Genomic DNA, 15,846 nt, shown 5'->3' with positions numbered 1-15,846 from the left:
ACAAATAGTGATTCTGCCCATAGCTAACCACTGTGTTCCAATGCTAGCAGGAAATTGAAAAGATGTGGTATGTTGAAAAAAAAAAAAAAAAAAAAAAGCAGTTTTACACTTTACTTCCACTGGTGTGCTGTCATTGAACTGTTCACTAACACAGCATAACCACAATTGATATGATATTGATATACCAATATAAAACAAATAACAAATTAAAACAAGGAATTTCTGACTTTTTAGACATAAAAATTAAACCAAGCCAAATCACTGAGATGATTTCCCAACATGAAAGTAGTCAGACCCATGACAGCAGTGGTAAATACCAAGAAAAGGTAGTTCAGTATTGCCAGGGGAAGCTAATGTCACTTGGTCTGCCAAAAACTTTATGGTGAAAGTATTTCTAATACATCTATGAGGGTGGAAAAGAAAATATAAAATGTGTTAAGCATATGAGAAACCAACTTGCGTGGTATCATATGCTTCTTGTCAAACTGCTCCAGGAAGAAAAACACAAGGAATTTTTCACCCATCCACCGATAAAAATATTTGTCTCCTGGGTTGGCTTTTTTTGTGAAATTACACTCATTTCAATAATCTGCTTGCTATTTCTGTGGGGAAATATGATAAAAACAAAGAATGTATGTACATAAACAGCAAGATAACATACTTAAAAACGCAAAATAATGGATCCAATAGCTCAGCAATGTCAGTAACTAGCAGTCACTGAGGCAGCATTTAGCTGCTTGGAATTCTAACTAAAGATTTCAAGTATATTTTTGCTCAGTAGAATAACCCAAATATACTGCATGTTCTGCAATTCTCTGCTACCCACTTAAGTTCTCTGAGCTGCAGACAAGAGAGAAAGGGAACAGACACCACCTTCAGTTACAGCATCCAACCCAGTTACGCAGCTGCATAAAACATACTGAAATAAGGGGAAAAAGTTTCAAGAGGGAGGGGGAAAAATAACCACCACAAACAAAAACCCAGAACTGCATCAAAAGAAAACCCTTTGGAAGCACAACACACAAAGTACACAGAAATACCTCCTGAACTTCTGCTAACAAGAATCAAACATATTCCTGATGCCATAGATTGGAATAAAACAGGTCTACAAATCACAGGAAGCATTACATCCTTGCCTGAAAATTTTAAGTGTTATTTTAAATGATCGGAATGTTATTCCCTCATTTCTTTTCAGATGATTAGCTCAGTTTACTGTCTGTCATCTCTTGGTCTTCACTGATTTGGTAGGAACCTGAACACTCACACTTTCTATATGACCTTGACCACAGTTTATAGAAACTTACAGATAAAAGCATGTTTTGAGATTGTGCAAGAGATGCAGGAATGCAAGAAAACATCAGAAAGAGCTCTGCTGTTGAAAGGGTGGGTTTGTATTCAACACGACAGGATTACCCTCCTTGGCATGCAAGGACACACTCCAGTGACCAGAGAGTAAGAACTGATTCAGCAGTTCCACGTTCAGTGCACTCATTTAAAATTGCTTTCATTGGCACTTTGTCACCCCCTTGAATTGTCAGGAACAGAATACATATGGAACATCAGGATTTTCCCAGTGGCCTGGATTTAACAGTCTATTTTATCTTGCAGGCCACAAAGCACACAGATGCTACCCATCTTTGTCCCAATTCCTCTAACATCTCTATAACATGCAAACTTGTCTAAAGAGAACCAATTGAACATGATTATTGGTATGGAAAAAGAAAAAAGCCCTAATTTGTAGCAATCCATCTCATTTTTCACCACTACCTACACAAAGGTGGAATACATCTGTAGGTGCACCAATTGTGGAATGTTTCAAATGGAACTGTGCTCCTTCTTACAAAACAGTTACTTCTACTGAGGTCATATGATGATTTTATGATCAAGTTTTTTATAAAAGACACGCTAAAATATATCTAAACATGAAAGCCACAGCACACCTGATAACTCTTGTTTTACAAACGAGAGCACAGCCAAGTAGACTTGACAGTCTGCTACAATTATTTGCCTTTGAAGACGATCTATCATGGATAGAGTGGATTTCCTTCCATCAACCTGTTTGGAATATACAAACACAGAGCACAGAAAAATATTAAGAAAGGTAACATACAATACTTGTCTAAATCTGAAAAATTCAAAAATCCAAAATTAACTGCATGTGGTAGTATTGCTACTAAATTAACTCAGCATTTTGAAGTTGAAAACTATGCTAAAAACTGTCAGACAGATCATCAAGCAAAACCCGACTTAATAGAGACATTTTAGGTGTGTATTACCAGTTATTTTACCAAGGTTCTACAAATTGTCAGAACAAATTTAAATTTCATTTGATTATTACTAAATGCATACGACATGCAAATTACAACTACAAGAGCACAGAAAAGGGTGTATGACAAGTGGCAGGGTAAATACAGTGCCCCTTAAGAGCAGAGGGTTAAATACAACAGGTTCAACACTTTTTACCAAGCAAACTAAACACTGAAGAGAAATGGCTTCTTTTTCTGCTATGATTCTGCTGTGTCACACTTGGCAGGCTGCTCACTGGATGCTTCTATACAACTACTTTAACTTGTTCTGAATCTCCATGCTTTATTCTTCCTCTATTATTTAGAATGAAAAATCTAAAAAAGGAAGGAAAATTCCCTAGGAATATGCCTGGCTCACAGCAATCTGCAGCCTCCACATCACTACTTTTGAACATTACTAGAGCATGGATGAATTAAAGTTAGCCTGAATTAAACAGGCTACAAGCTTCCTGAAATAATTTTAGTACATCACAAATTTTGCTTGTTCAGAAAACAATTACTAACATCAACACAACCTGACACTTTAGAAGACTGACACTTTACTCACCTGAGACTAGGTATTTTAGAACAATTAGGAAATCCAAGTAAAATATTTGACTGAATTTCCAAATTTATTATTAATCTCAACTGCTGTTCACATACCATAAATCATCTTTTCAAGACAGAAAGAGGACAGAAAAAAGGTTTCCAGAAAAATTTATTCAATACACAAATTACATTCTTACATTCTTTTTAATTTTATTCTTGATTGTTTCTATAACTCCAGCTTCGTCACTTTCACAAAGTTTCTCTGTAGCCTTTAAGTCATCACATGCCAGTTGCATTTTCTCCTCTTCAAATGTCATCATGGCATTCTATCAAAAACCAAGCACATTTGAATGATAAAAACCACAAATACTTTTATTTCTACAAAAGCTGTGGGATAGTAAAAATTTTCATAAAAACTGGGCAGTAAAACTTTTTAACTGAAGTATATTAACATACACACATCAGTGCAAATACTTCTAACACAGAAACACCAAACTAGAAAATTGATTTTTTTACCAAAATTTCAAGACAATCAACTCAGAACACACAAAGTGCTAACCTCCACCTTAGACCTTCACATACAGTCAAACCGTATATGTTAGATTACTTTAAGTAGAAGAAAAATTCCTATACATTCATTTTCAATTTTGGTTATGTAAGGCATGATACGCATCTGTGCAGGTATCTGTTTGTATCAATTCATATAAACAACAGGCCTTCAAAGTCAGTAACAAAAAGCAGCTATTAAATTCTTCAAAATAATAGCCACAGTCCCTCCATAGGTAAGAAAAAAAGGAAACTACATCTGACTCCAACTACTGCTGAACCAACTGAAAAAAAATTCAGGACAAGTAACTTCTTTTCTTGGAGCTTATTAAACAAAAGCTCTGAATGACACAGGCACACCAAGTGCTGCTGCTATATTTAGAACAGCAGCTAAGCAAGATACTTTCAAGATCCTCTGATGCTGCACTGGTTCAGCACATCAATTCAGATAAGCAACCCTGAGAGATTCTCCCTTTTCTTTCTCCCCTCCACTGACTTAAAAGGAAGCATATGCCCCAGGAGGTTTCCTCACCAGTGTATTTTTCCATATTGCATATTAGAGAGAATTCGTATTTACTTCATTCATAAATCACATATTTCTGACATATTATAATAAATTCTGTCTTTCAAAAGGGTATTATCATAGATAATTTCTGGTGAGATCTAAGATGAAGCAGCAGTCAGAATAAGGACAGTCAAAAAAAAAAAGATTCAAACACTTTCTAATACACCTGCTCAGCTTTTACACATGGCATTATAATTTCTAGTATGTTATATTTTTTAAAAAAGCATTTAACAAACCTAACTTGTTCACTATGACGTTTTAGTCAATCAATATTCTCAGTTCCCATCTATCCAAAATGGAATCAGTGAGAATGCATTAAATTAAAAACCCTCACCCAGAAGTATGGATGAAGAAATCTTCAACAACAAAAGTTACCAGAAAAACAGGCATTCATAAATTTTATTTCAATCAAATAAATAAATAAATAAGCTCTCACTTAAGAGAACTTTTTATTATGGCTCTGTTAATGGAACACATAAATATTTCATACATTTAAGAAACTGAATCGCAGAACCTTTACTTTCTATTTAAACCACAAGAGTAAACAAGCTCCACGAAGCATAATGCACTGTTCTCTAGCTATGTTTAATCTGAAAATTTGGAAAAAGTAGCCCCAGAAAAATAAAAAAGATTAGAGTACTATGAACACATGCATGCACATACAGCCACAAACCCCAAGTGTACTCTGTGCTTTCAACTACTCACCAAAAAACTGACAAAACTGGCACCAAAACTCATTAATGGGCTATGATTTCTGTAAAGAAAACAAAAAATAGTTACTATATTTGTACATATTTCCTGTAATAAAGATCTATATTGAATTCCTTGGCTTTTGCTTGTATGTTTGCAGATAAACATTGCTGGGTGTTTTGTATTAAGTTACAAAGAGATCTGCAAAACATAATGGAAACAGAAAACCAAAAGCTTCATATATTTTATTATAGATATATTTAAAGATATATAGATTTATAGATATATTTTTACTATACATATTTTAAGAATATATCTTAAAAAATTATTTTTCAGGTACTAGGATACAGATATTTTATGAGAAACCACTGCCATCAAAATACATTCAGTTCAGGTCAAAAGAAAAAGCTACAAAAAATTTTAAAAACTGCCAATTCTACTCTCCTCTTGTGATCCATCGTTCTGCTTTTGTCCTAGAAGACAAATATTAAGTGGTTCTATTAAGAGAGTCCCATTTCCATCTGTTTCTGTGAATTTAAGTTAACTTACCCACTAAAAAAAAAATATGCATCTACTACACAACGAAGTTGTTGTAACACAAGGTTCTTACAAGGCTTATGGTTTTGTAGCTGTTTGGTTTCAAGCTCAGAATCCATATCTTACTACACTGTGGGACAGCTTTGAGATGCTTCAACCTGTTCTGTTCACAGGGCTATTCCCAAAGGGTGAAAATAACAGCTAGGTAAAAAAATTCAGGCAACCAAAACCATGCTAATACATCCAACAGGTTTCATGAGGCTCCAGTAATGCACATAGACAATTTGAAACAAAATAAATTGGCAGGGTCTCAGTGGTACCATTGATTCACACTGTTCAGCGGTGGGCTGCCAGGTTATATAAAAACACAGACTTCCAGGATTTAAGAAGTATAATTTAGGTGACAGAAACATATATTGCTACAGTAAAGCATCTAATTTGTTTTCAACTTTATTTTACAAGCATTATATTAAAGCAGTTTTAAAATAGCAGAGGTACTTAAAAAAACACAGAGAAAGAAGTATATTGCTGAAACACAAATTTCCAGTGAACTAGTATTATACAAGAACAGAGTTTGGCTGTTTGTTATTTTTTTAAAAAAGAAGCAGTTAGCACCTTTTCTTACTTTTGATTTAGAATAAATATCTAAAAGCAAGGCCATGAACAAGAATAATGAGAAAGAAAAACAGGGAAGACAAACAAAGCATGTTGTAACAGGAAAAGCCTTCCCTTTTTATATACACTGCTCAATTCTGTAGATATACCTAAAAGTAAGACCAACAGAACTTGTCACATTATTTTTTCCAAAGGAAAAATAGGTTGGGTACTTTCCCCTTTGTTAGCAGACAGCAAAGAACAGCTGCCAGTAAATGTTCTCTGCTTCTCAGTACCTGGACTGTGCTCTCCCAGCAGCTGTGTTACACAGGGCAGCAGCAATCAGCCACACAAACTGCACTGGCTGCAGCTGGCACTTCCAGCATGAACTCTGCTGCAGAGGGCACACGGTTCCCTCATCATTCCTTTTTTGACTCCTGAGGCGTGTGGGACCATTCAGCAGCCAGTCCTACCATCACACTCCAAGCACAACCTTCACCACACGTCTCAAGGTCACACCTGCATTATCAACACCCAACTGATCCAGAACTGCAGAACAGATCAGCACAACATCACACAGATCATTGTGATGTCTGTGAGTACAAAGCTGCATTTACATCGCATTTCAAAGAAGTTCAGAAATAAAGCAAATGTTTCATTTTTGTGTTTCCTCAGACCCACGGAACGCAAGCAGTTTTGGGGGGTTAAAAAATGTTTAAATTATGTTAAAAACTGAGACAGCTAAATACAGTTGAGAGCCAACTGATCTTTAAAGACTACAAAATAAAGTCTACTTTAAAGTCTGAAGCTATGAAAATTTGCCCAAGTATTCCAGGGTATATTTGTCTGAGTACAGCTGAGTTTTTTCCCCAAGTACATACTTATCTCTTTCAACTGACCTTTCAGAACTGCTTCCACACTTGCACTCTTGACACTCACTGCTACTTCTGTTCCCAACTTATCCCCCATGACCAAAGATAAAAAAACAACAAAAAAATCAAGAGCCATATCATTATTCCATTCTGAAATTATCACCAGCTATAATACATGAGGTAAATGTCACAGATCAGTTCTTTTTAACTTTCAGTCACTCAATCTATAAAAAGCATTGCCATTACAGCACATATGGGCTGCACCACAAAAGGACCCTGAAGCAAGAAAACACGATGCATAATATTATCCTATGTCTGGGAGATGCTTCTGTTGAGACCACGGAGTTTGGCAATCAAAACATCAAAACTTTACTGTAGGAGTCCCCCACACAGAGTTTGTGTCATCACTAAAGAAAATAAGGAACACTTCTAGCACATTCCTACATAGTCACTGGGTAGAGACTATAATTGCAGCTTTATGGAAGGTCACTTAGTAAGGTAATTTCAGTGTTTAAAATACATTTTTTATTAACAACCATGTTATGTGCTCAGGCCTCGTGAGTATAATGTTGACTGATAAATTCTTCAACAGTTTAAGGCCATCTTTTCCTTTCGAGCTAGGCAAAAGTTTGAAATGGCACAGTACTGTCCCAGCAAAAACTGAGGTGTGACTAATGATGACAGAAGGTTTCTGGGAAAAACACAAGCCCACAAAAAGCTCAAGCTCCTTGTAAGTGACCTTCAACTTCAGACATGAAGTTTCATCCTTTTTGACAGGCAACTCTGAAGTTGTTAAGAAACAAAAAAAATGAGGCAGCACTCGAGAAGATACTAACAGCAAACCGAGGGCCACCTCAATGCTGACAGGAGCTATGGAACAGAATACAAATTAACACCACGACACTGCACTACCCAAGTTATCCTCAGACTTTGAAAGCAATAACTTCCATTAAGTAAAGAAAAATCTCAAGACTTTTAATTAGCTCAAAGATGAAAGGAAAAAAACCCAAAACCCAGTCTCCAGACATATTTCATAAAACACAGTTTGCATTTCACCTAGGAAACTAGGACTTGGAAGGTATCTTTTTTATAAGAAACTATGTTATTAACACAATTACTGGAAGATATCACAGTAAAAGGTCCTACATATCAATGAAGTCAGCATGTGTAACTAAACTTAAGTCAAAACCTTAAGAGCACTGAAGTAGAACTTTCTTCCAGATATATTAACCAGCATTACACAAGACATTGCTTCTCCCAAAAAACCCTGATTACTTTGCTTCATTTCATAGCATACATTTAAGGTATTAACTCACTTTCAGAAGAAAGGTGGTTGCTATGCCCCATTTTCACACATAATTATAACATTCATGGGGTTTAAGCTTTGGTTTAATAATGCTGAGATAATACAGCCCAGTTTCACAATAAAAAAATACATCAGAACTGAAGCACTTAAAAACGAACAAAAAAAAGTTGATTACTCCTCAGCATCTTCTCTTTTTTTCTACAACTTTTTCCAAGACAGTATTTCACTTCTCCACATCAGCTTCTAAAGCTAATAGAGCCTAGCTCAGGTTTAAATTTAGAGTAATGTAATCAACTTGCCAACACTTCCTCACTGTTTTTCTAGTCATTGCTACTTTAACCACAGTCCATCAAGAATTCCAGTCAGGATGCTGAGAGTGATGCGCAGGTTAAACAAATTAATTTTGTCCACAAAGTGGGAGAATAAAGCAAAATGGCATAATTCATCTAAGTTCACAGATAAATATAGTAGCGGGAACTGAATATTTTAAAACAAGACAGAAAAAATATGTAAACAGTAAGGTAAGGAATTTACTGCAACAACAAACAAATCCTTTGGTCATTATTCCATCACAGATTACTCTAAAATGTGTTCTAAAAATTGTTTGTGAGATTACAAACATGACAGATCCATATATGTACACCTCTCATCCAATACTGGTATATGAAATACCCATGGTAATAAAAGTGTCATGGAAGCATTACAGTATTAAATCACATTGAGAACTGCAAATATCAAATCTAGGTTTAGTTTACATTTCATAATCAGCCCAAATTTGTTTTGTTAAATGAGCCCTTAGCATACATTTCTATTTTTACTAGAAATACACAACCAAAAGAGAAATTCAAGAATATAAAAATAATTCTGTGGCCTCTTCTATCTTGGTTTTACCCAATTTGTTCTATCCTTCTGCAAATGAATGGGAGATTGTTTTGCTCTAACTTCGGGTTGTGAACTTTAGACTCACAACATGAAAACACTGGAGATAAGAAAAAGAATTTGCATTTGCATCTTTAATCTGAAAACTAGTTACAAAGGTGAGAGACAAGCTAGCTATAACACATCAGTAGATTCGTACTAACTCTCCACTTGCACTACCTAAATCTGTAAGAATTGGGGACTTAAACAAAATCTGTTTTTCCAACCTGACCAAAATCACTTTCCACAATCAACTAGAGCAGCTTAATTGACAGCATGTAACTTAACATCTAGGAAATCCTGAAGTAAATTAAAACAAAAACATATCTAACTATCACAACAGCCAGAAATATTTTTCCAGAAACAGTAGATCAAAGAGTGGGCATACTAACAAGAGTAAAAAGTCTTTTAAACATTTGCATCTTTCACAGAATTACTTTAGTAAGATCTGCTTACCATTACACTTCTGCTGCCATCTCCACCAAACCTGACTTCTAACCTCTGAGTTATAAACCCAGATTTTCGTTAAGCTTTCTGTCATCTTTCCTTGGATTTACAGCCAGCAGATACTGCTCCATATGACAAACAGATCTCTCAAACTCCCTCTACCATTTCTACCACTTCTTCTGGCAACACCACCTGTCTTTGTCACAAAGGCCACAAAACTAAGTGTCACACTTAATGTGATCATCTCTGTGTACCAAGGTCTTGGAAGATTTAAACTGCAGAATACTTAAAATATTCCTAATCTATCCACTTAGCTGGAAAACAGATGCTGGTTTTATGTGCATGGTTATTACTATTTTTTTGCCTAGCATTGAGCAATGAAATCTCACCTCACTGAGGTACACATTTAGAGTATCGCTACTAAAAATCACTTCCTTACAAACAATTCCCCTTTCTATACATCCATCTAGCAGCTGCTCCTCTGCCTATGGCTGCAGCAAACAAAAGCACAGAGGGTTGCTAGCAGGGCACTCATGATTTATTCTCACACTGCCAATCTAGATGCTATCATCCTCTGCCCAACCAACTGACGTCAGCTCCCACTCTGCTGGCCTTATCTTTAGAGAAGCTACTGCAGCATCTACTAAATCACTTCATTTTTGCTCTTAAGGTTCCTTAGCTGAGGTATATAAGCAAGAATTTCAGCACTGGTTAGGCAGCCCATAGATGGGTCACAATCTACCTGCTAATCAATGCTGACTTAATGTCGCCTTGCCTCAACTTTGGGTCAAAAGTATTTTGAGCCACTGACAGCATTTTAAGTTGCTAATATGAGGTTCAAATGTCTATTCATAATGGACTTCTGGTCCATTACTGAGTTTGTCTGTTAATGTGCATAATGTAGCATGTCAACTTTAAATTAATTTCAGATTTATAAAGCAAAAAGTAAGCTTTCTTCCCACTTGCACCAGCTTCCAGTTCTCCATGTTCTGCTTTACCCTAGCAGGCTGAACATCATGTTTTTCTACACCAGCCCCATTCTTCAAATCTTAACACATTTTGTTTATAATCACATTTCTTTATATAATTTACAATTTCTTCTGTGGATGTGACCTTACTATACACATTTTACTTGTCATCTTGTACCATTTCTCTTTCCATTAAGATGGAAGTTGGAAACTTTACCAAGCTTTCTAAGATGTTAGAATCATTCATGCAGAGTCAAATGTTTCTTTGGTAGGAGACAGATTGTTGGATTTCTTATGAGATAACAGCCCTGATCTCATGATTTATGCCCTGGCAGCTCGGAGAGCCAACCATGTGTCCTGGGGTGCATCAAGCACAGTTTGTCATCTAGTCAAAGGATGCAACTGTCTGCCCTGCACTGGGGCAGCCTCAGCTTGTGTTCTTGGGTGCCATTTTAAGCACCACAATATAAGAAAGATGCCAGACCATCAGAGGAGCATCCAAAGGAGGGCCACAAATGTGGTGAAGGACCTTGAGGGGAAGCCATATGAAGAGAGCCTGAGGTCACTCGGCTTCTCCAGACTGGAAGAGACAGAGAGGAGACCTCACTGCAGCCTACAACTTCCTCTTGAAGAGGACAGAAGAGGAGGGACACTGATCTCTTCTCGCTCACAACCAGCAACAGGATTCAAGGGGATGGCACGAAGCTGTGTCAGGGGAGGTTTAGTTTAGGTATAGGGAAAGAGGACACTTGAGCACTGGAACAGGCTCCTCAGGAAAGTGGTCACAGCAGCAAGCCTGACAGAGCTCAAGAAAAGTTTTGGGCAATGATCACAGGCACAATGGGGTGATTCTTGGAGTTGTCCCTGTGCAGGGCCAGAAGTTGAACTCATTTATCCTGATGGGTCCCTTCAACTCAAGATACTCTATGATTTGACAATTTATGTTGTGAGTCAACACTCAGCGAAAAACTCCTGGCTTTATTTAACACAGTCCTCTCCTCCCTTAGCTGGAAGAAGTTTTTAAATCATTTCTGAATTGCAAATGCTCTTAAGAAGTGTAGAATCAGCAAAAAAAATAAGTTCTTTTGACAGTTTCTTTCCTTTTTATATGTCTAGAAATTCACAAAGCTGCAAGGGGGAAAAGAACACTCCAGAGTTCAGCTTTCCTGCTAGTGTCAGGATGGTTCACCAAAACAGTACCATCCTGCTGCCTGAGGGCTCCATCTTCACAGTCTATGTCCTTGGTTAACCTCCATCCCTCTTGCAGCTTCCACAGATACTCAAAAGTTTAAACTGATGAGAACTAGAACAGAGTCAGCATTGTTCAAGCTGAATACAGAGATTGATATCTGACAGTTTCAAATATGAGTTAGCACCGAGGGAACCTTATATGGCTACAAGCACTAAGGACAGTGGTGCTGTCTAGTAAAGACCTATGGAAATACCACATTCACAGGTATTTGATTCATGTTCAGATTGTTATCACCACTAGAAGGTAGAGGATTTGGACTTCTAAAAAAAATAAGCTCGTGAAAAAGCACATGCAGATACAGATGCTACATGTAGATGAGTCTTCAAATCCTACTATTTTCCCTCAAGTATAATTTAAAACAAAAATACTCACAAACACCTGAAAATTCATTAAGTGCTTTAGTGTAATAGTAAACACAGTTCCAGCTACATGTTGTATCTGGCACACAACTGAATATTCATCTTCTTCAGATTCTCTACAGATATGTATACGAGCTGTTACCACCAGAAGATAAAATACCACTCTCCCATGTCCAACCCAGAAATAATAGTTTTGTGGCACATAACTTCAAAGTACCACCACTCTTCATAGGCAAAACTTTACTTGTGTGCATATGCACATGAAACACAGCTGCAATTCCAACCCTGGTTTCCTCAAGGACTGCATTATGACCAGCTTTCAAATATAACTGATTTTAGGCTCAGCAGTCAGCTTTCTTTTGACAGTTTCTTTCTTACATGCTTAGAAATGCACAAAGCTGAAAGAGGAAAAAGAATACTCCAGTTCAATACTCATTACTTTCTGGAAGATGCAAAAATGCAGAAGAGCAAAGAAAAATACATATTGCCTGTTTTAGAAACAAGGTTGCCTACTGTCCCACAAAGACAGAAGCATTAATTTGAATTCTTCACAAGATCTTTCAGGTGGCAAATGAATTTAAATATTGAAGTAACAAAAAGCAGAATCAAAACCACCAGTTTCTAAGAAATGGTTTTAAGTAGTTTAAGTGATGTGGCTACTGGAATGGAAGTTTTGCTGAGTATCTCCATTCTTCACTTCTAATTTATTAATAAATGTTAGCTTCTGAAACAGAGCTAACCTACTAATCTAACTAACCTAACTACTGCATAGGCAGTAGTTTGGAACTAACACTTTCTACAAGAAAGGTCACTTGAAATACAGACAACACACATTCATATCAAATTAAAAAAGCTGCATGCCATCAGACATCTTTGACCTCTAGTATCACGAATTACAAACATTAATATTAAATTATGGGGAGGTTCTAAACCCTCCTTAGCCCCATTTAGGATGGCTTGTATTTCATAACTGCAAGCAAACACCTACAAAAGCACACTCCTTAAGACTGCATGCAAGCAAACATATAATAGCACTGCTTAAGTCCTTGCAAAAAAAACACATTCAAGACAAGCACAGATCCAAAAGCTGTTGGGAAATACAAGTGGCCCACACCACACACGTGTCCAGAATTCAGGTTTATAGGAAGATGAGCACACTTTGCTGCATCTTCTCTGCAATATGAAATCCAAATTTTCAACATACAGTTATTCTGCAATAAGGGCTTATTAGTTCACAGCAAAAGGAAGCCCGCTACAAATTTTGGGATGAAGGAAGTTTAAATGACTGAAAATCTCCAGCCCAAGACATCAATTTACAAACCATAAACTATTAATCTTATGAAGGGATTCCAATTTACTCCTTGCAGGGGGTGTTAAAAAGCCACAATCAAAAAGTACACTGAACTCAGAGGCATTTCTTGATAAAATCAAACAAAGAAAATCCTGCATCTGGTAAAAAAAGTGTCAAGTTTCTGCATTTAAGATATCTTTAGTAATAAAACCTCCAGGATAACCAAGAGAAGAGTTTGCAAAACAAATCATTATTCACCCTTTCAAAGGAGGATTAAACTGCATTTTGAGAACAAGAATCTTAACAATTTTACTCCCTAGTGCTACTTTAAAATGTAAGAAGCATCACATATTTAGAATTCCTAAACTACTTCCAGATTCACACTACTGAGAGAAAGCAATGGCACCACAGCACAAGAGAAAGTGGAGGAGAGGAAACCACACTGAGTGTTCCTTAACTGGCACCTTAAAAAATTACACAACACAAAAGCATGCAACCAAAACCAACAGGTTCCTTAGATACACAGAACAACTGAGGACTTCCAAAGAAAGACACAAGAAGAAACTCATAGAGTGCAACTTCACATGACACAGACCTGCCCATTATGGACAGGGTTTAGTGGTGGTCTTGGCAGTGCTGGGTTAAGAGTTGGACTTCATGCTTATATGCATGTGAGGAATGCAGAATTGGACCTTGCTTGTCACCTGCAGCATTCCAGTTAGTTCTACACAACAGCACTTTGTGCTACATAGCAGTATATACTAGAGACAAAACGACACGTTTAATATTAACCTGTTGCAGGTACACAAAAAAAAGTGTTATTCCCTTGTTGTTATTATTAAGGGGAATGTTCTTAATGTATCTCTTACTCCCTGCATTCCACTTCCAACCATCCTTTCTGTAAACAAGACTTAAATGCATAAGTACACCATCACTATGAAGTTCTATTTTAAGTCAACCAAAGTCTTTTTTAATCACACAGACAACAGCATTATAGTGCATATTAATTATTTAGAACATATGCGCAATTACAGCAGCAGCTCAAGCTCGAGTGGAAGACATTAGTCCTAAGAAAAGAAGCAAACACAGGTAGGGGCAACCTTTTCTTTAAGCCTGACTTCCACAGCTGCACTAATGCCATTCCTACCAGATGCCTACTTAATGCAGAAACCTAGACATGATGTATGTGGGGATTATGAACATAATCTTACAGCCCTAAGATAAGCACAGCAGCAGTCACAGACCTTTCGTTGCTCTCCATTTTGTACACTGAAGACTGCATCAGACCACATAGGACGAGCACCGGAGCGAAACCCCCCCAGGACACATCTCCAGCCACACGTGTGTGTTTACACATACACGACAACCAAATGCAGACAGGGCTCTACCCGAGGGACCCCTGCTCAGCCCTTCTCCACCCCTCCCAACAGGGCACCATTCACCCCCACCACAGCACACCACACACCACCCCCAGCCCTTGTGGCCAACAAGGCCAACAGAATCCTGGGATGCATCAGGGACAGCAGGGACAGAGGTTGAGGGATGTGATCCTGCCCCTCTATTCAGCCCTGGTGAAGTGGCATTTGAAGTGCCGTGTCCAATTCCAGCTTCCTGAGTACAAAGGAGCTATGGAGCTCCTGAAGCAGATCCAGCACAGGACAAGGATGAGCAGGAGACTGGAACATCTCTAACGAGGAAAGGCTGAGGGAGTTGGGCCTGTTCAGCCTCCAGAAGAGATAACTGAAGGGGGACCTCATCAATGTGTATAAATATCCAAAGGAGGGTGTCAAGAGGACGGGGCCAGGCTCTGCTCGGTGGTTCTGAGCAGTAGAACAAGAGGCAACGGGCAGAAACTGATGCACAGGAAGTTCCACCTGAACATGAGGAGGAGCTTCTTCACTGTGTGGGTGACCCTGCATAGGAACAGATTGCTCAGAGAGCTGGTGGAGTCTCCCTCACTGGAGATATTCAAGAACGGTCTGGGGACAACCTTGTGCCATGTGCTCTGGGATGCTGAGCCGGGTCGTGGACCAGATTACCCACTGCGGCTCCTTCCAGCCTGACCCAACCTGTCATTCTGTGAAATGCTCGTGCCCCTTCCCCATGAGAGCCCATGAGACGGAGACAGCGACCAACAAACAGCGCAGACCCTTCCCGCTCGCTCCGCGGGCCGGGCAGGGCGAGGCTCCCCGTGCCGGCCCCCGGGCGCCCCCGGCCCTCACCGCCCGCCCGCGGGGGCACAGGGACCGCGCCGGGGAAGGGCCCGGGACTGACCTGTATTTCTTGAAGAGCTGGTCGGACTCTCGGAAGCCGTTGTTCAGCAGCATGTTGATGCCGGCCAGCGCCAGCTCCGAATCCTCGATGGGCAGCGGTGCCTCGCCGTCGTCCCGCTGCTCCGAGCCGGCCATGACGATGAGGAGGCAGCGGGACCCAGCCGACTCTCCCCTACCTTCCTACCTACGTACCTACCTACCTACCCAACTGTCCGCCCAGCCCTTCCCGGGCGGCCTGCGGGAGGAGCCGGGAGCGCCCGGTGCCGGCGGAGGCGCGAACTCGGGGCTGCCGCAGCCGCTCCGCGCCCGCAAACGCTCCGAAAGCGGCGGCGCCTGCCCCGCGCCCCAGCGCGCACGCGCCGCCCCGAGGCCGCGCAGGCGCGGGGCCGGCGCC

The 15,846-nt window shown here is 39.1% G+C and overlaps 1 protein-coding gene across 1 annotated transcript in view; it reads right to left on the bottom strand.

The window, feature by feature from the left end:
• TTC39C (tetratricopeptide repeat domain 39C) overlaps positions 1–15,584 on the bottom strand; it is a 38,739-nt gene extending 23,155 nt beyond the window's left edge. Inside the window, exons 1-4 of the mRNA XM_083863604.1 lie at positions 15,454–15,584; positions 4,651–4,699; positions 3,032–3,160; positions 1,941–2,055 (exon numbers count right to left, since the gene is read on the bottom strand). Coding sequence (XP_083719730.1) covers positions 1,941–2,055; positions 3,032–3,160; positions 4,651–4,699; positions 15,454–15,506 — 346 coding nt within the window. The 5' untranslated portion in view covers positions 15,507–15,584. The remainder of the gene's footprint in view (positions 1–1,940; positions 2,056–3,031; positions 3,161–4,650; positions 4,700–15,453) is intronic.
• Between the last annotated feature and the right edge of the window lie 262 nt (positions 15,585–15,846).

Source organism: Zosterops lateralis (assembly GCF_965231275.1).
Source record: "Zosterops lateralis genome assembly, chromosome: 1".
NCBI classification, from domain to species: Eukaryota; Metazoa; Chordata; class Aves; order Passeriformes; family Zosteropidae; genus Zosterops; species Zosterops lateralis.
This window is presented reverse-complemented; position numbering and strand designations above follow the sequence as displayed.